The sequence below is a fragment of the Cygnus atratus genome, chromosome 15, assembly GCF_013377495.2.
Source record: "Cygnus atratus isolate AKBS03 ecotype Queensland, Australia chromosome 15, CAtr_DNAZoo_HiC_assembly, whole genome shotgun sequence".
NCBI lineage: Eukaryota > Metazoa > Chordata > Aves > Anseriformes > Anatidae > Cygnus > Cygnus atratus.
Window position 1 is genome coordinate 1481828 of NC_066376.1, and position 19203 is coordinate 1501030.

The 19203-nt window shown below is 53.6% G+C and overlaps 1 protein-coding gene across 1 annotated transcript in view; it reads left to right on the plus strand.

Annotated features, from left to right (window-relative positions):
• Positions 1-19203, plus strand: part of PKD1 (polycystin 1, transient receptor potential channel interacting) — an 85054-nt gene that overhangs the window by 26147 nt on the left and 39704 nt on the right. The window contains exons 2-6 of the mRNA XM_050713733.1: positions 10767-10838; positions 11696-11767; positions 13484-13653; positions 15090-15758; positions 16095-16278. Of these exons, the coding sequence (XP_050569690.1) occupies positions 10767-10838; positions 11696-11767; positions 13484-13653; positions 15090-15758; positions 16095-16278 (1167 nt within the window). The remainder of the gene's footprint in view (positions 1-10766; positions 10839-11695; positions 11768-13483; positions 13654-15089; positions 15759-16094; positions 16279-19203) is intronic.

Sequence of the window (19203 nt, forward strand, 5' to 3'; positions counted from 1 at the left end):
TTTTTATAGGAGGATCCAGGAGATCACTCATTCTTTTGCTTGTGTCATTTTCTCTCAGTATCATCCTTACTGCAGAGCACTGCTGCTGGGGGGGTCGGGCCCTCGGCTCTCCTCGAGGGGTGGTGGTGGCGGTGCCCACGGCAGGGGGTGCCTGGAGCAGGGCTGCCCCGGGACCTGGGGGTGCTGGAGGTGCTCTGCAGTCCTCCCTCGGCCCCACACCGACTGCTCCCTCGGCTCTGAGCCTCCTGCACAGCTCTTCTCCTGTCTGCAGGTCAGGAAACCCAGTCTGTCGGGGACGGGTGCTATTTTTCTGCAGCTCCACATGGTGTATCTGGGCTGTCCTAAACTGTGCTGAGCTGTGTTGTTCAAAACCCTGCCTCTGGTGTTGTGAGGTCATTTGGGGCCCATAGCTTCCCTAGAGAGAACCTAATTTGGGGTGTTGGGTAGATTTTGGTAATGGGGTCTGCCTTGATCCTGATGTGCACCTCTGTATTTATCAATGTACGGGCTACCTTTGCTTTATACCCCACGTAAAAACTAAGTGGAGCCTGGAGAATAAATGACAGCAGTTATGGGAAAAAAAACATACAAGAGAAATGTTGATAGCAACAAGTATGGACTGAGGGGTTGAGCGCATCAAACACTGATAAGCAAAAGAATAAAAGGAAAAATCTGTGGCCAACAAGGTTGGGAACAGTAAGGAGTTGCTCGAGTATATTGGGAACTAAAGAAATTGAACGATACTGGTCTGTTAGTAGACAGTCATGGTCAAATTATCAATGAAAATACAGAAGAGGCAGGACTGTTCAGTAAATATTTGTTTTCTATTTGGAAAAAAGCCAGATGATGTATTTGTATCATATGAGGATGATGAAATACTTTCCACTCCAACAGTAACTGAAGAGGATGTTAAACAGCTGCTATTAATGTTAGACCTTCTTAAACTAGCAAGTTCAGATATTTTGCATCCAAGAATTTTAAAAGATCTGGCTGAGGAGCCCTGTGGACTATTAATGTTCACTTTTAGGGAATTTTTGGGCAGTAGGGAAATTCCCAAGGACTGGAGCAATAGGAACACGGTGCCAGTGTTAACAGAAGGTAAATGGGATGGTGCAAGTGTTTATTAGGCTGCTGTCCTGATCTTCTAGCCCGAGGCAAAACAATACAGTGCACAGCATGGACATAAGCTAAAACTTAAAGAGGATAGTGTAATTAGTGGCAATCAACATGGAAAATTCACTTATGGAAAATAGATCTCGTGAACGTCTGCCTTTTGAGTAAGTTTACAGATGGAGTAAATGAAGATGATGATGTTGATGTAATACACATATGACTTCTGTAGGTATTTGACTCAATGCAACATATATTTGTCAGGAATTGGAAAGAAAAAAATCAGCATGACATATATTAAAGGGATTAAATATTGGCTTCAGAATGTAAGAATAAACGGAGTCATCCTGAAGAGCTGGGTTGCAGCGAGGTCTCAGCCTGATTGCTGACTGCCTCTGTAGCGTATTTGTCCACAGGCTGGAGGACAAGAAATGGAGCTCTGCTGCAGCTGAGCGTTGGATGAAGAAATAGAGCAAGGATGCTGCCAGTTGTCAGAGCGTGCATCTGGGAGCGAGGGGCACCATGTCCTGGTGTGTGGGATGGGATTTTCTCCTGGACACCAGGGCTCGTGGGGGGGGTGCTCGCTGGGTGCGTGGTGGAGGGCGCTGCCACCAAGGGAGGTGTAAGCCCGGAGCTGTGGAGTAGAGGGGCTGTGTTTCCTGGTGTCCTCACTGTCTGAAGGTAGTGATGTGCTAAAGAATTCAGCCATGAGCATGTCCAAAGGACTGTGTTTGGAGAGACAGCAGGAGTTTCGTTTGCTGCACCAGAGGGACAGAGCTAGGTGACTGCGGTAGCGCAAGAAGCAGGCTGTCAGAAGGGAAGGGTTGGTAGCTTTGTGTCCCATCCTGGTCTTTCCCCAAACTGGCTCATGCACTGGGTAGGTCCCAGGGCTTCAGAACATCTGGAGAGCCTGTCCCTCTCTTACGAGACCACAGAAAGCAGAGATAGCATCAGGATTGCGAGGAAAACACAGACCGGACTGTGCTGCAGCCGTGGTTTGGCCAGGTCTCCGGTCCCGAACACGCTGCACTGTTCTGCTCGTCAGGCTCCCCTGGTCTGTGGTTGTCTGTCGCAGGCAGCGGGCTGTGAGCTCTGTGGTTGTGCTCAGCATTGTTGTTTTCGCAGAGCAGCACCATTTACTTTGTGCTATTTTTAAACATAGCGAGTGCTAATGTGACCGCCCCAAACCCCAGAGTTTTCTCTCTGGAGAAGAAGAAGAAAATAAGTGAGGGGCTCAGCCTCCTCGCAGCTCAGGCGGTGCCGCAGAACGTTGCTGAAGGTTGATCTTCAACAGCTAGCAGCGCTGCCAGGCCCGGGCCGGGCTGCGTGTGCCCGGGCTTTGCCTCCAGTCCCATCCCCGCTGCCTGCAGCTGGCAGCCTGCCCTCGCAGCTGAAGGGTGCTGCTGAGAGCCCGGAGCAGGGAATCTCCTAGATGCGAAGAAACGGTGTTGGTAAAACACATCGGAGGTGAAAATCATTTGACAGACACGGTTAAAATATACACAGAAATGTTTTTCTTTAGCAGCCACCCAGGAACTTGGGGAAACTTGCTCGTCTGTTACAGATTGCTGTTAGCTAAAGGTCAAACAAATTGGTAGTGTCAGCTACAAAAGGGAAAGCGTTTCAGGGAGCGTTATCGCCTGTGGGAAGTGATTGCAGAGATCTGGCGACTGGGCCAGCGTTCCCGGCGGTGGAAGGGACGGATCTGCTTGTGCACTGCGGCGGGTGGTGGCGGGTCTGCGCTGGTGGTGGCACATGGGGTGGGGGCACACAGGATGGTGGCACACGGGATGGTGGCATGCGGGGTCGTGGCACGCCAGGCAGCTGCTGCCGCATGCCCTGCAGGAGGTTTGGGCCAGGGGCACTTCGGAGCAGGCCCTGGGTGCCTGGCACTCCCTTTGGCAATGACCGCTGAGGAGATCACCCCAAAACCTTGACGTTAGTCTGCTTCCCCCTTATGTTTTGTGCTGCTCTGGTGGTTGCAGGTCCGAAGCGGGGTTACGTGTAGCCCAGGCTGCTCACACAGCCAGAAGGGAGCAGTGGGGACATGAGTAGAGGGCAACACTGACCCTTGTCCCTCAGCAGCTTTCAGCCCCGAGTCTTGCCCTATCTGTTTCTCAGTGTTTTGGGTCCAGATTGTCCGCTTTGTCTAGCATGCATAGGTGATGTTACCACCAAATCCCTTGTGAGTGCTTTGTGAACTCCCATCAGGCCCCGTCGTGCTGCTCCATGGCTTTGTGCTCCTCCTGGTTGTGCACTCGGGTCTGTGAGCGGTGTGTCAGCCTGCGATGCCACCGAATGGGGGGGCTCCCCAGGGTGGGGCTTTTTCAGGGAAGAAGTGTGCATCTGCTTGGAAGGCGGCTGGACTTGGGCTGCGGGCTTCTGACATTGTCTTCTTGAGCTCTGCCATGTGTGCTGGGAAGATGCTTTGTTTTGATGGATCTTTGGTTTCTTTGCAAACTTTCCATGAAACAAACATATATTTGCAGGGCTGACATTTAGCTGGATGAAGCTGCAGACAGCTTGTTTATGTGCAGCACTAATTATGGACATTAACTTTATTTAAATATTTGGGTTGCTGCTTTCTCAAACTCGGTCTTCTCTGTTCCGATCTTTCAGTGTGATGTCGGAGGCAGAGCAGGGCTGGGTACCTCCTGCCGTGATGTCTCGAGCCCTATTTCTTGCCACCTTAGCTCACCTCTCGGCAGTGGGAGGACCGCTTCCAGTGCCAGCTCTGGGCGCTGGTGGCTCGGAAGGTGGAGCTGCCTTGGAAAGCCTCTCGTGGCAGTGACCGTCCCGAGCTGTAGCCAGCCCCTCGCCCCACCGTGGCACCGGTGGGAGCTCCTGCTGACCCCCACAAGCGCAGGAGGCCCTCGGTGGCTCCCCAGTGCCCCCCTTGCGCTCGGCTCTATTGTTTAAACGTTGGGAACGAGGAGATGAAGTCAGTCACAGCCTAAAAATAGCCTGTAAAACGAGCCGTTCTGTGGGTCCCTGTGCAGACAGCAGCGCTCCGGTTCCTGGGAGCCTCTGTGAAAAGCCCCCACCCAGCCCTCCTGGCCGGGGGGAGCGGGACGGAGCGGGGTGGCAGTGCCTGGGAGCCACCCTGCCAGAGCACGACGTCGCTCCGGGAGGTAACGCGTCCCCTTGTTCGAGTGCCTTCATCCCCACTCCTGCTGCTCGTAACCGTATTTGGGAAGGTCTGAGCGAAGCTCCCTGGCTGCAGGGGCCGAGGAGCTGCTCTTTCGGTCCCAGCTGTGCCTCAGACAGCCCCCACCTGGTGCTCGGGTGCCTTCGGTGTGCGCTCAGCTGGCGCCGCGTCCCCACGTTGTCCCCGTGCCGCGGGTGGGCGCAGCCGCAGGGTGAGGAGGGAGCGTGGGCGAGCGGCGGCACAGCTGTGCCTGGCGGGTCCCCAGCTCAGCTCCGTCTTGTGCAGGGCTCAGAGCAGTCTCCTCCCGTGCTGCTGGAAGCACAGGCTCTCCCAGCCCCTTTTTTTGGCTGCCGAAAGGAACCCGGACACCCAGTGCCCAGCTTCACCCCTGAGCTCACCCGTTATGCCGAGAGCCACGGGGAGCGTTCTGTGCACCCTGCAGATCACCTCCCTCTGCGGGATCTCCAGGAACCTGTGCCCAGAGCAGGACGAGTGGGATCTGCTCCAGATCCGTGTGTCCGCTCTGCTGGTGCTCCGGGAGAGGTCCGTGCAGGCTGCGAGGAGAAGGAGCTCGGACGGGCAGCAGGAGCAGGCAGTGCCGGACCCAGCCGCTCCTGGTCCTGCCCCAAGCCCGTGGCAGAGCTGGGCCTCGCACCTGGGGCTCCTCGTGCGGAACCCGACCCGCTCTGGGCACAGCTGCCTTGCAAGGGCATGGGTGAGAGCGTTGCGCAGCTCTCCCAGGAGAGCACAGCGTGTACGAACACTGCAGAAGCGCCTGTGTCCCAGCCTGCCTTGTCCTTATCAACAGTCAGGATTTTGCTGTGGGAAGAAAAACATTTATTTTTTCGATGAGTATTTGTGAAAACATCTTTTGGGGCAAATTCCTCGGAGAGAGCTGATGCTCGGGCCAGCATTTGAAATTCATAAATTTAAAATGAGCAAATAAATTGTCATCGTGCTGTGACAGCCTCGGGAGCTGAGGGTGCTCCCCTGGCTGCCAGCCCCAGCGTGCTGCTCCCCGCTCGGGACTGCACCTCGAGCAGGACTGCAGGTCCTCCCCAGGCACCCGGCTCTGCACAAGTGAGCCTGTGCTTTTTCACATTTCCTTCGCCACTGTGGCATCAATCTCTGTTCCTCGCTCTGCGCACAAAGTGCTGCTACTCCTACTGTGCTTCCTAGGAGAGGTGCAAGCCAAAAATGAGGAAAAGAAAAGGAATCAGATCAGCAAAAACCTATAATTTTCCTGGCTCAAGCATGCAAAAACACATAGGGTTTTTCCTCCGCTTTTCTGGAAAGTCTATTACGTACGTCAGGCGGTGTCAGCACAGCGCTGCTGCGTGGGGCACCGTGCTGCCCGTTGTTCCTGGAGGCAGAAGAGCACTTGCCATGGTGGCACCTAGGACAGCGTTTTGGCTTGTGGGCTGCCTCTGGGACGGGCTGCTGCTGGCAGCTGGCCGAGGGGTCTGAGGGAGCGGGGCTGTAGTGTCCCAGAAGCCATCTCACGTGTCCCCCATCACTTGTCTTCCCTCTGCAAGGTGTGAACAGTGCAGCCTGGCTCTCGGTGGGGAGCGTGACCCAACGGGGGGTTAGAAATGGGAGCGGAGGTGCCCTGATGTCACCTGTGATGTGCCCTAGGCCGGGGCTTGCTGCTGCCGCCGGTCGATGCCTCTCCTGCCCGCGTGCCGCGCGCTCGAGCCCGGGCACCCGTCGTGTCCTGAAAGTGCCCCCGGGTGGGTGTTGGATGAGGTTTGTGCGGTGTGCCGAGGGCAGAAAGGGGAGCTCCTTCCCCTGGCAGTTGTGCTGGGGAAAGTGGGACTGAGGCAGCCCAGGAAAGGCCTCTGGAATCGGGAGTGGGGTGGAGAAGTTAAATAAGAACAATTATTCGGTGTTCACCGTGCTGAAAATAGAGCAGCGTCTGATGAAGCGGTGTCTCTCACAGGTCTAAACAAACCAAAGGAAGCAGTGGGTCTTGTAAAGCGTGCGGGTGAGGGGACTTGTTGCTGCGGGCTCTTGCAGAGCCCAGGCTGGCTGAGGAAAGGGTTAGACAGCACCGGCTGTTGGATGCCGTGGGCACAGCTGTTCTGCTGTCTGTGTAGCTGCTCCAGCTGCTAAAACACTGTCTTTGGACCAAAATGGGGCCCAGCCCTGTCCCATGACTTTCACTTCGGTCACACAAACACGAGGCAACCCCCTTTCTGTGGGGGCTGTCCTGGATCAGGGAAGTCTGGCTGGTGGAGGGAGGCTGCTGGGGATTGCTCAGCCTTGCACACCCACAGCAAAAAAGTGATTCTCCCCAAAGGGTGCTGCAGAGGCTTCGTTTACTCACCTCGTGCATCCTGCAGTGCCAGGCCAGCTGGGGAAGATGGGCTGGGAGAAAGAAAAGCTTTTGCTGTGATTGCAAGATGGGGGTGCATGGACACCTGGTGTGCTGGAGGCAGAATGCTTTATCCCTCCTGCTCTGGTGTAAGCCTCTATTTTATAGACACTGCAGAGGCTCCTGTGCAGGCTCTGGATGGAAACAGGAACATGCCCAAGCTGCCTCCTTTCCCTGGCACCTCTGGAGCTCCACTACCTCCAGCAGTCAGCTCTGCTGCGGTTCGCAGGCCTGGAGCTCTTTTGCTGATGAGTCGCTGCAGCTCTCCCCCAGCCTGCACGCAGGCTCCCCTCTGCACAGACGCTTTTCCCTGTCTGCGGATGCTTTTCCCATTACTGTTCTGGCGGGGCTCCACGCACCAAAAGGGCTGGGGAAGGCACAAGCCAGCACTGCCCCCCTTCCCTTCCCTTCCCTTCCCTTCCCTTCCCTTCCCTTCCCTTCCCTTCCCTTCCCTTCCCTTCCCTTCCCTTCCCTTCCCTTCCCTTCCCTTCCCTTCCCTTCCCTTCCCTTCCCTTCCCTTCCCTTCCCTTCCCTTCCCTTCCCTTCCCTTCCCTTCCCTTCCCTTCCCTTCCCTTCCCTTCCCTTCCCTTCCCTTCCCTTCCCTTCCCTTCCCTTCCCTTCCCTTCCCTTCCCTTCCCTTCCCTTCCCTTCCCTTCCCTTCCCTCCCTTTTTTTTGTGAAGTGAGCGGGCCCACAAATGACATAATGAGAGCATGACATCAGGCTTGGCAGGCGGAGGCGTGCTATACTCTGCTTGACATTATATGTTCTGTGGAATTAAGAAGAAAAAAACAGCAGTGCACCAAAAAAAGCCCGTCCACCGCAGCGCTGCAGAAATAAACACCCCGGCTGCCCGGGGCTGCCGTGGGGGCGTGGAGCCGCTGTTCCCCGGCCGCCCCCCGCCTGCTGCAGCGCCAGTGGCCGGGTTGGGGGCTCCCAGCACTGCTGCTGGTCCCTGCTGGCGGCTGCTCTAGGGCACACGAGGGCTGTGTATGATTTGTACCCCCAGAATTGATGGGCCCTGTCCAGGAGATGTCCGTGGCGGTGTCTGTGGCTGATGTTTGCTCACACTCCATCCGTGGGACGGGCTGCTGCTAGCCCTGCCGTTAGCCCTGCCGTTAGCCCTGCCGCCCTCCCTGCGGCACACGCGGCTCCAGAGAGGTTCAGGGGCTCGCCCAGCCTCGCACAGGAATTGGTAGCAGAGCTGGGAAGGAGCTCCAGGCTCCCAAGGTTCGGGCAGACGCCCTCGTTACCAAATGTTCACGTCTCTGCAGCTTCGCCTTCCCCACATGACCGATTCTACTTCCAGAAGAAGTTTTCTCAAAACTTCCTTTGCTCGCTATGTAAGTTAAATGTGGCTGCATTTTCTGGGGTGTTTGGGGAGCTGCGCAGGGAGCTCTCCCCACAGGGCATCCTCACACAGTTCTTGTTCTGTACCGAAGTCGTCGGTGGCTTTTGGTGCCTCTCCCAAGTTCTGCAGAGGAGTGGGCCAAGCTCTCCCTGCCTCCTTTGGCAGCACACAGCTCCGCTTTGCAGGTGTGGAAACTGAGGTGGGATCAAGGAGTTGTGGCTGGCCCACAGCTGCCCTCTCTCCAGGCACCACAGCATGTTCTCAGTGCCACCCCCGGCACAACTGAACCAAGTTTTTCTTTCTTCTCGTGGGGGAGAGCGGCAGTCTGCATGTGCGGCGCATTTCAATGGAGAGCTTTGTTTTCTGCTGGCTTCAGCTCTGCCTTGAACCTGCTCCGAATTTCCTCCAGCCTGGCAGTGGGCTGGGAAAATACAGTCGTGGCAGTTTGTGGCACTGAGGCTGAGCTCTGTCCCGCAGCCTGTGCCGGGGGTTTTATTGGTCGGTAGTTCTTTCCTGCCTTTTTTTTTTTTTTTTTTTTGCAACCTACTTTGGTTCACAGCCATCTTTCCCATGCCAGGAAGGCATAATATTATTTTCCATACAAGTTGGAGGGGGAGCAGTGGGAGCCGAGCTGAGCCAGGAGGCTGGAGGTGGCAGGCGCTGGCACCGCCGCCGCTCCCGGCCTCTCGCCCGGGGCCACCGGCGGGGCTCTGCTCCCCTTCTGGGCTCCTCACCGGGGAGCTCTGGGGAGGTAGAAAGCTGGGAGGCCTTCTACTGGTTCTTCATCAAATTGTGATGGCGAGGGTAGAAAATAGCAAAGGAATTAGGCTCCAGTCTGTACCTAACGGTGCAGGATCTCTTCCCCTCTGCGCTGCTCAGTGCGCAGTGACATCTAGTGTCAGTCCACGAGCCGTGTAAACGCAGCGCTGAGCTGGGAACTGCTGCCCCTGCTCACATCTTCCCTGTTTGCTGGGGCTGGTGTCAGCAGCCCTGCCAGGGTGCTCCTCCTGCAGCAGGGGCAGCGTGGTGGCACCCGGGGCCTGGGGCCGGCATCCCAGGCCGCCACATGGTCCCCAGCAACATCGGTGGTGCTGAGGGCTTCGCGCTGCCCTGCGCACGCTCTCCGTGCAGCCAGCCAGCGTTGTGAAGGGGCTCTTTGAGACGCCAAAGCCCCGATTTTGTAACAGCAGGGCGGTTTGTTCTGGAGGTTTCTCTTGTCTGGGCAAGGAGCAAAAACGCCAGGGCACGAGAGACGTCGGAGCTGGAACACCATTTCCTTCTGTCTGGGGCTCGAGGTGCTGCCTAAAAATTGACTGGATTATTTTCAAGTTTCTCAGAGGAGCAGAGAAATGCTCTTGCTGTTAAAGCTCGGCCCTTGCTTACCTGACAGGTAAACCGTGCTTCTGCAGTGCAGTCCTGCTGGCGTGGCCCTTCTGCCGTAGGCTGCCTGGCTGGCTGACACATTCGCTAGCTTTTTTTTAAGTGTGTTTGTTGATCTTTTATTGTGCACATTTCTTGGCCTTCTTTAGTGGTGTTGCTGGTGAACTCTTCTGAATCCACTCTCAGCTTGGCAGAGAACTCCTGGACAGCAAAATTGGGAAAAGTAAACTCAAACCTTTTAAAGAGACATCCATCCTTGTTACTTATCCCCATAGTTTCCTGGAATCATAAGTAGTTTGTCTGCCAATTTGGTGTAATTCTCTTCATTCAGATAAATTAAGTTTAAATATCAAAATCAAGAATTAATCCATGAGGGGGTAAAAATAAGAAGTGAGACAGTGAGGAGAAGTTACAAGAGGTGCTCAGGATAAAGGTGAGGAGGGAGCAGGGTTGGAGGATGTCTCTGTTGGTGCAGCATGCCTACAGCTGCGGGGAGCTGGGCAGCGCCTCCAGACCTGTCCGCCTCCCTGCAGCACTGCCAGAAATCCTGGAAGGAGAATAACCATTGCAAGGGCTTGGAATAAGTATTTTGGTGCTGCTAAAAGAAGGTTTTGGCCAACGGGGATTCATCTGAAACCGAAGAGTGAAGTTTATTGGGAATGAGCAGGGAGCAATCAGCGAAACTTTCACTTCTAGCTGAGTGACATTTTAAAATTGAAAGAGAGGATGTGAGGTGAAAACAGAGAGCTGAATAGGAGGACAAAAACAATTTTTCTTTGGATGAGTTGAAGACTATTACTGTTACAGAGAGTGATTAAAGATTTTCTAAACGGTGTTTGTTTTATAGGGAAAGTCTAGCCTGATTTTAAACAGAAAATATTCTTTGCTCCTTCATTTCTTGTACGCTTTTTCAAAAAGGGACAAAAAGATCTTTAAACATTAAAAGCTGAATGCATCAGTTGTGTAATTAATTACCTGTTCTTTGGCATTAGGGATGGACTTGAAAGTTCCTCCGAATTTTTCTTCTGTAAGTTAATTACTATTTTAGTCTAAATTCTGTCTTAATTATTTCTTTGAACATGTATTAGACTTGCATAATTTTTTGAAGGATACCTCAAATTTACATTAGTCATGTCTGTAATTGCTCTAGATATGCTGTAGAATGGTATGCATATAATGATAGTCCTAATCTTTATATACACATCATACAAAGCTGTGAGCAGCAAATGCTGTATAGCTGGGATAGGTGTTTTCCTTGGCTGGGAGAACCGTTCCCTGCTAGCACACCGAAACCTTTCTGTCTGCAGTCTGGACGGAGTTTGGAGCGAGGCTCTTCTAAGCTCCAGTGATGGAGGAATGACAAAAAGTTGAACAAAAGCTGAAAGCTGTGTTTTCTTTCTCTAGGGATCTTTCCAGTAACGAGATCAGTGTTTTAGATGTTCAGACGTTCAGAAGCCTGACTTCTCTGGCAAAACTGTAAGTACATGCGGCACCCTTCCAGCCGTCCCGCTACCAGCGCGCCCCTGAGCTGGTACCATGCACACGCTTGTGCTGCACGAGTCAGCCTTGTTCTCGCTCGACCTCAGCTGCTGGGCCCCAGCTGTGTGTGTTCGTGGTCTCGTTCCTCAGGGCGTTCAGCTGCACAGTCCCGGGAACGACCGATTGCTCACTGGCATTCGGAGTCAGGCAGGAGCGGGCACGCTGCACTGCCAGGTGGAGGGGGGATCGGGGCAGGAGAGTAAGCTACATTTGTCACAAGATGGGTTGCAAAACAGAAAATGAGGATAAAGCTGTGGTGTTCAAATCCCACTTACCTTTGGAGGGAATTGGGTACTGATTATGAGGGTCCTTTGAGGAGCTCAGCGTTGGTGGAACAAAGGCCTGCCTGCGTGTCCACTGCTCCCAACACCCTGCCGTGTCTCATTTCACTAAAACTGCGCAGACTCCGTGTGGGCCAGGAGAAGGGGAGAGACCGTTCGCAAACTCACTGAACAGGCTGCGTCGAGAGGTTGTGGAGTCTCCCTCCTTGGAGATGCTTAAAAGCCACCTGGATATGGTCCTGGGCAGTCCACTCCAGGTGGCCTTGCTTGAGCAGGGTTTTGGACTAGATGACCTCCAGAAGTCACTTCCAATCTCAAACACTGTCATTCTGTGACATAGCATCTCACAGAAAATTTTGCTATCATATGTAAGTAGCTTCTGAGACCAGGGGTGGTCAGAGGTTAGCCAGTCACTAAGCAGGGCTTGGAAGAGAGGTTGATCCTGTGTGTTGGCAAGGAAGTTGTTACCAGTATGATGAACAATTATTGAACTTCCCTTTTCATTTTTTACAGAGATATAAGCCACAACAAGATTTCTACATTAGAAGATGGAATATTTGATAATTTATTTAATTTAAGTGAAATGTAAGTTCATTCTCTTTGTTTCCTGGCTCTTTACTGAGACCTTCCCTTGAAACAGCCCTTCCCTTTCCTGGGGGTGGGAGGCAGCACTGTCCTGGGGAGATCAGGGCTACCTATTGCTCCACCACGTGTGGTGGCACATACTTTGCTGTTTGTTTTAAGGGGGGAATTGAAGCCCTCCGTCCCCATTAACCCCTGCAGCTCTGCGTGCTTGCCAGGTGCTCCCTTGGTGAGGTTTTGACAGTGCAAGCCTCGTCTTTCTCCGTGACATTTTAAAAACTTGTGAACCTTAGGAAACACAGAGCTGGTGGAGGGAGCCTAAATCTGCTTGGCTGCTCCTCTGCCGTGAAGGGATGAGGAGTGGATACGCTGACTGCCACCTTCTCATTACCAGGCCTCCCTGACGTTACTTCTCCTCTCTCCAACTGCTGCTTCCTCGCCCTCCTGCAGTCCCTGCAGCTCCTTTTTTGGACTCTCTCCAATTTCTTCCTCAGGCTGTGTCCTGCTCCTGGGTCCTCTCGGTACCCTTCAAGCCTAACCTCCTCCCAGACTTTGCTTGTGTCTCCTGGATGCCTCCAGCCTCTGCTGCTGCCCTCTTGGCCTCTCTGCTTCTCTCCCACACCAGCTCTGCCAGAGGTGTCACGGTTTCTGGCCATTCTCCAGGCCCTGCTGGCTGTTCCTGGTTGTGTGATCACACACTGGGACCGGGGACCTAATGAAAAGCTGCCACACAGCTGTCAAAGTCGCTTGAAGACACTTGGAGAAGTTCTCCCTAAGTGATTCAGGTTCTTACCCTTATAATGCTTTTTAACTGAAGTAATTAAAATCTGTGCTGATATGTGACGGGAGGCCAGGGAACGCCACACAGTTCCAGAAGAGGTGCACGAAATCACAGCACAGAATGGTGTTTCTGTATCTGCACGACCCCAGGGATTAACCCTGTGCAATCGCTCTCAGCAAGCAAGAAAAAAGCTCAGCTATGCACTCTCCATGAAGACTAAGACACAAAGAGCATTTTCAGCTCTGCATTTTTACTTGCAAATGGCACTGAAAAGACAGAAAGGATCCGTGCTGTGTCCAAGTGAGCCTGTCCCTGCTGAGGCTGGCCTGCAAAGTGGTGCTTTCAGTATAAAAATCCTGGGTTCAGCCCCTGCGGCAGCCCAGCCCAGCTGGCGTCAGCTAAACAAATATCTTTCCATCTCTGTCCTGTTCGCAGCTGAATGCCAAAGGCTGTTATTTGGATCAAGCTTAGCTGCAATTAAAGTTTCCATCTTTTCATTAAACCGCCACATGGAAAGATTATCATTGACTTTGCATTTCTTTTTTGACAGATCAATTTTATTCTCTTAGCTATTTTTTAATGGAGCTGTAAATAGTCTCCCTTAGCTGCTGAGGCTGCCATTACATCCAATGGCTGTTAGATGGCAGACTATTTTAAATATAAGACTGTGTCTGTAATTTGCTTCTAATTGCAACAATTATTTGTAGAGTGAAAAAAGTACTTGGAGTACTTGCCTAATTCTAGCCTCTAGAAAAATCATGTTAATTATTGCTTGATTCCTTATTCATTAACTCCCCTAAGCAGTTCTTTCTGAAGCATTTCGCTGGAGTTGCGCAGATGGGAACAGTGAGGGATCTGCACATTGCTGTAATTAACACTTAGCACATGCTTCCCGTTGTCAAGTTAATGCACAACTTTTCTCTGATCTCCTGTTACAGAAACTTAAGTTGGAATCCGTTTTTTTGTGACTGCAAACTTTCCTGGTTGCCCCGCTGGGTGGAAGACAGAAAAGTGACGGTTCTCCAGGCATCAGATACGAGATGTGCCCAGCCTCCTGCTGTGGCAAACCTTTCTCTCTTCAACGTTTCATTCATCAACACTACTTGTGGTAAGGAGGCACGGCGGGCTGTGGTGGGCGAGGTGACTAAACCCGTGGAAGCGGTGGGCCCGAGGGGAGCTGGTGATCCCAGCTAGACCTCCGTATGCCTCAAGTCCCTCGTTCTAACCTAATTAAGCAAATAATGGTAGCATACGGCTGTACCTTGATGCATTAAGGATAGTCGGTCACACCACGGCTGGGATCAGCAAACTCATTACAGACCCAGCTACAAGCAGCCCTCAGGTGGTGCTAGCCCCGTCTCTGGCCGGAGGATTTTGTTCTCTCATGCATTTAACAATCTGACTCTAAGCTGTGAAATATCATTGGAGTTGATGGGACTGGAGGACGTGCCAAGCTGAATCTTTGCAGGTGATGTTTTCTGGGGCAGTTCAGTGTAAAGGGGATAGGCTGGGGAGAGCCTGCCAGCTGCTGGTAGCTGTTACTGGCCAGCAGGGAGCTAAGGAGCACAGCCAGGCTGGTGTTAAAAACAAGGTAGTTCCCACGCATGGCACTCCTCAAGGGGACTTTTCTTCAGAAAAGTGGCCCGGCGTTTGCAGGAAGGCCGTGGAGAAGGCCGGACGGTTGGATGGGTTGGATATGGGAAGATCACGCGAGGCCAGCGCCGTTGAGATGTTTGGGGGAATGTTGTAGCAACCAACAGAAACACGCAGGCAGCCCCGGCTCGGCTGCGTGGGCAGAGCTGGACGGGAGGCAGGCGGCCCCAGCTGGGCTGCGGCTGAGCACCGTGTGCCTGGGGCAGGGCCTCTGTAAGCAGCTGGCGGGGGAGCAAAGCCCCGGGGGTGAGACATGGACGTCTATGAATGCATCCTTCTGCACCTCCCGGGTACAGGCTGTGTGACACTGTTGTCTTGTCTAGCACCACGTTTTGTCTGCAGGCAGGTGGGGAAGATCTCGGCCGTCCCCAGGGCTGAAGGTGGCTGCAATGTCTGTGCACCCCCAGTGTGGGCCTCGGGGAGAGTCCTGTGGCAATTCCCCTGTGCCCCAGTGTGCCCCTCTGCCCAGCTGTGTTTGGTTACAGGCTTGTGGCTGGAAGTGAAACTGCACCAGCCCAGCCACGGTGCTACCAAGGGACAGCCTTTTCTCCTGGCCCTACCTGGGGGCTGCTCCTTGGGCCTCCTTTCAGGGTCAGACTGTGAGCGGCTCCATGTCCTGTGGCACCATCAGGCTCCCCAATGACCCCTGTTATTGTGCATTCCTGCTCCATAAGCCTGTGGAAGTGCCTTTATTTCTGTTGGCATTAGTTAGTAGAAAGAGATGGAAGTCATTGCTGAGGGATTGAAGACTGCCAGGCAAGACTCAAAAAGGAAGCGGTTGGAGTAGAAGCAGCCCACTCACCGGGGTGCGGGGTGGTGTCTCTTGGAGTTTCATCAAGCCATGGCTTCACAGTGTCAGTTTGTAAGAGGATCTTCTGTTCTCCCCCCTAGGAGCTCAATATATAACGTGCCTGACAAGCAACCACACAGGTGAGGCTGAACTGGTCATCCTCTTCACGTCTGCTCACCCCGGGAACCTCACCGAGGAGACCTGCAGTGCCCTCTGTTACGCCGAAGGCCAGGAATACGGAGGTTTCAGCACCCAGGGGCAGTGTTTGTGTGGTTCTGCCCATGAACCGAACTCTTCCTCCAGTTGTTTGCTGTTTTGCACTGAGCATTTGCCTGGGCAGGCCTGCAGTGGCCCATCGCTCGTCCACTTTCCCTTCGAGGCTCAGCTGTCTGTGTCTTTCACAGGACTCCAGCCCCGGTATGGCCTACACCAGGCCGTGCTCTTCAATGTCAGTATTCCCATTGCCGTCAGCACTTTACAGTGGGATTTTGGGGACCAGACAGAGGTTCTCAACACCACTGGAAATGCAGTTGTCCACAGGTATGCCTTACCTGGGCAGTACAATGTCACCGCCACCCTCTTTGTGGGCACCAGGTTCACATACGTGCAGGCAGAAGTTGAGGTGGTGGCTTCACCCCAGAAGTTAGAACTGCAGTGCCCTTCCTTGATCAAGACCAACGAGAGTCTGGACATCCGGATCCGTAACAGAGGTGGCAGTGGCCTCACGGTGTTGTACGGTATCACGGCAGAGGCTGGAGAGCTGGGCAGAGGTAAGCGGGGCTGGCTGGGAGGCCTGAGGGTGCTGAGCAAGGGAGGGGGTGGCACTGGGTCCTGAGGCTACCCTTGCCACTCCTTCCTAATGAGGAGTAAGGGGTGACTCCTTTCGTACTCCTTGCACCCCTGTGTGCTTTACCTGGGCTGACCAAGCAGTGCTTTGCCCTGTGCTGGGCCACGAACAGGACTGCACAGAGAGCAGTTGAGCAGTGAATGGGATTTGCTGGCATCAAGACGGGCAGGACACTCCTGCTGCCTTGTGCCCCAGGTTGGGTTGGGGTGTGTGATCCCATAGGAAGGGCATCATGCCTGTGTTCTTCTGCCTCTCGCAGCGGTTCACCCCATGTGTCCCCCCGACGGCTTGGTTTTTCTGGGCAACAACCACTGCTACCGGCTGGTGGTGGAGAAGGCCGAGTGGCTGGAGGCGCAGCAGCACTGCCAGGAGCACGGCAACGGAGAGCTGGCCTTTGTCAGCAGCCCTGAGATCCAGGGCTTCTTGGTCGCTCACGTCATCAGGTAAGCGGGGAGGGTAAGGGTTAAGATTTCCTAGGGAGGGATGTTGTGCTTCTGGGGTTACATCTGCAGAGGTGTCTGGGGGGAAGAGCCCGGTAGCGGGCAGCCCTCTGCAGCCAGTCGGTCTGGTGGGTTGCATGGGTCTGAGCTGAGGGTGATACAGCACGGGGAGAAGCTGGGTGTGAGGCTGCTGAGCAAGAAGGAGGAATAAGCAGAGCTCGAGCCTTGCTGTACTTGGCTTGTTTCTGTAGAGGCTGTAGAGGGAAGAAGAGGGTAGAGTCAGCAAGACTGGAAATCAGACCTGGCATTTGTGGGATTGTGGCTGGTGGGCATCTTGTGCCTGTGTTTGTGCCTGTGGGTGCCTCTGAACTGGGTCAGAGACATCCACTGGGTCCAGCACAGTGTGCAGGCAGCAAAGGGGGTCAGGTGCTGGTGGCGAGGAGGTATTTGGCTGCTAGGCAGGGCCGGAAGGTGACCTTAGAAGCAACTCCCCCCATCAGCAGAGCTACAGCTGGATTGTCCAGTGCGGGACACCGGGACATCCAGCAGCTGCTCCAGCACAGCACAAGCCAGCGCTGTAATCCTGCCTCTCAGCTAGGAGTCCCACATCCTGGACACACGGCTGCAGCCTGCAGCCCAGACCACATCCCCTCTGCTTTTGTGTCCTGAGAAGGAGCAGCGCTCCTCTGAGCGTCAGGCTCCGGGAACATCTGTTCCACCTCAGCACTCGGGCTTTATAAACAGGCAGCGCTGGAGCATCAGCCTTGGGTTACGTGGCCTCTCCAAGTGCCCTCTCTGCAACCAGCCGGCATGGGGGAAAGAACGCGAGCAGGGGAGCTGTGGGGGCCTGACAGCTCTTGTCAGCACTCCCAGGTGAGGATGTTGCAGATACCGTGTTAATAAATGTGGCCCAGAAAGCACATGCAGAGGGAACAACTGCATGTGATGTAGGTTTTGAACAGACCTGCTTGAGGACTGGCAGCCCTTCTCCCCAAACGTGTGTCCTTGCCTCGTTGCCTTTGCATTGGGCTTTATCCTGAGGTTACAAATGTTGTCCCTGCCCTGGGGAAGAGAAGTCTGCCCCTTGCCGTGGGTTAGGAGCTGGTCACTTGGTGTGCTGATTTTTCAGGCATTGCGTGCAAGGCTTTTGATGGACTGCAGTGCAAGGAAATCATGAGACCTCGGATTAGAGTGAGCCGCCCAAGCTGTTTCCCAGCTGCTGCCCCACATTGTTCTCCTCCCCAGCCCCCTTTATTTAATCTCTTTATTTTATTAATCCATTCAGATAAACATGAATGAGACAGTTCCAGGACGCGATTTCCCTGGTGATAAAAGACAAATCAAGCAAGCCGCAGGTTTTTGGAACATGCAGCTTCCATAGTTTCTTGTGGGAAAATGACAGAAGCTGAAATCTGTTTTCCATTAGAGCACGTAGCAGCAAGGACTGCTCTTTTCTCTCCTTCGCTCCTATCATTTGATGACCTCCCCAGGAGCAATGCACACTGAACCAGTGCCCTCTCCTCCTCAGAGCCCACACCCCTTCCAGGGGACCCCATTTTCCTCTGATGCTGTGCAAAGAGTCCGTCTTCCCTTTCAAGCCTCCTCAGACTTTGTTCTGCTCCTGCTGCCCCAAGGAAGGCAGCTCGTTCCTTCCTCGGAGGTGGAGGGACACCCTCCCCTTGCTTCAGATGAAGTATCTGGAGCCCCCTCATTGCTCTCTGCAAGGTTATGGGCCTAGCAGTGGGGCAGGGGTGGGAAGCAATCCATCCAGCCTTTTCCTTTCTCTCTTTTTTTTTTTCTTTTTTCTGATGACTTGAAGTTAGATCATAGCTGGAATTAGAAGAGGAAAAACTCGATCGGGTTTTACTGATGGCAGCAAACAGGCGGTTTCCTACCCATTCTCCCTAATCCCCTGCCAGTGGTTCGGGAGCAGAGTGGAGCGGCTATTTATTTTTTAATCTTATTTGCAGTGAAAACTACTGATTCACAGAACAGTTATTTTCATCGTCGTTTTTCAGCATGACCTCATTAATCATTCCATCTGTCGTGAGCCCAGTGGTGGAGAGACACCAGTTACCTCCCCTGTCTGCTCGGTGCACGGCAGCTGGACCGGGCTGCCAGCATGCTGCAGCAGAGGGCAAGGCCACAGCAGGAGGGGCTGGGGAGAAAAAGCGGGGGGTTCGAAGGGTGCACGGTGAGGCTCTTCCCCCCAGAAGTTAATATGGAACAAATGCCTCGCTTTCTGCTGGGTGCGATTAGAAACAGGCTGTTTGTGGCTATGAAAGACCATTCAGCACTTTCCACCAGGATCTCTGCTGGGATTCATCCAATTTCCAAATGTGGAAGGGCCATGTCATCTTCCTAAAATGGTCCTGGCGGTTTCTCTTGCATGTGGGGCTCTTCTTCCTGCAGTGCTTTGGCCGCTGCTGCTGTGTGTTGCCCCCCGCTGTGTTTGCTGCCTTTCGGTGGTGACTGAGGAGTTTATTATCTTCCAACAGCTGCATCAGAGCTGAACAGGAGCTGAACAGGAGCTCCCATAACTGGCACCATCTGAGCTTTAATCCTGCCCTGGTGCCAATTCCACTTGCAGTGGAGAATCAACCAATGGCAAATTCCACAGGTCCCCAGAAACCAAACGAAAGTTTTCTAAAAGTTGAATCTTTTTTTTCAGACAGTTTTGTATGACCGTAAAATTCCCCTTAAGTCATGACTCAGTAAAAAAAAAGTATCTGTGAAGGTCATTTAAACGGCGATGCAGGCAGACTGCTCTAACAAACCGCTCTGCTAGGAGAGGCCTGAGGTTGCAGTCAACCTGCTGCACCGCCTGATGCAGCCATCCCCGTGAGCTCCTTCTCCCTCCCTTGCAATGTACCCTTGGTTTGCTGGCTCTGTCAAATCCTTTGGGCTCTACTGTCCCCTCTACATCAG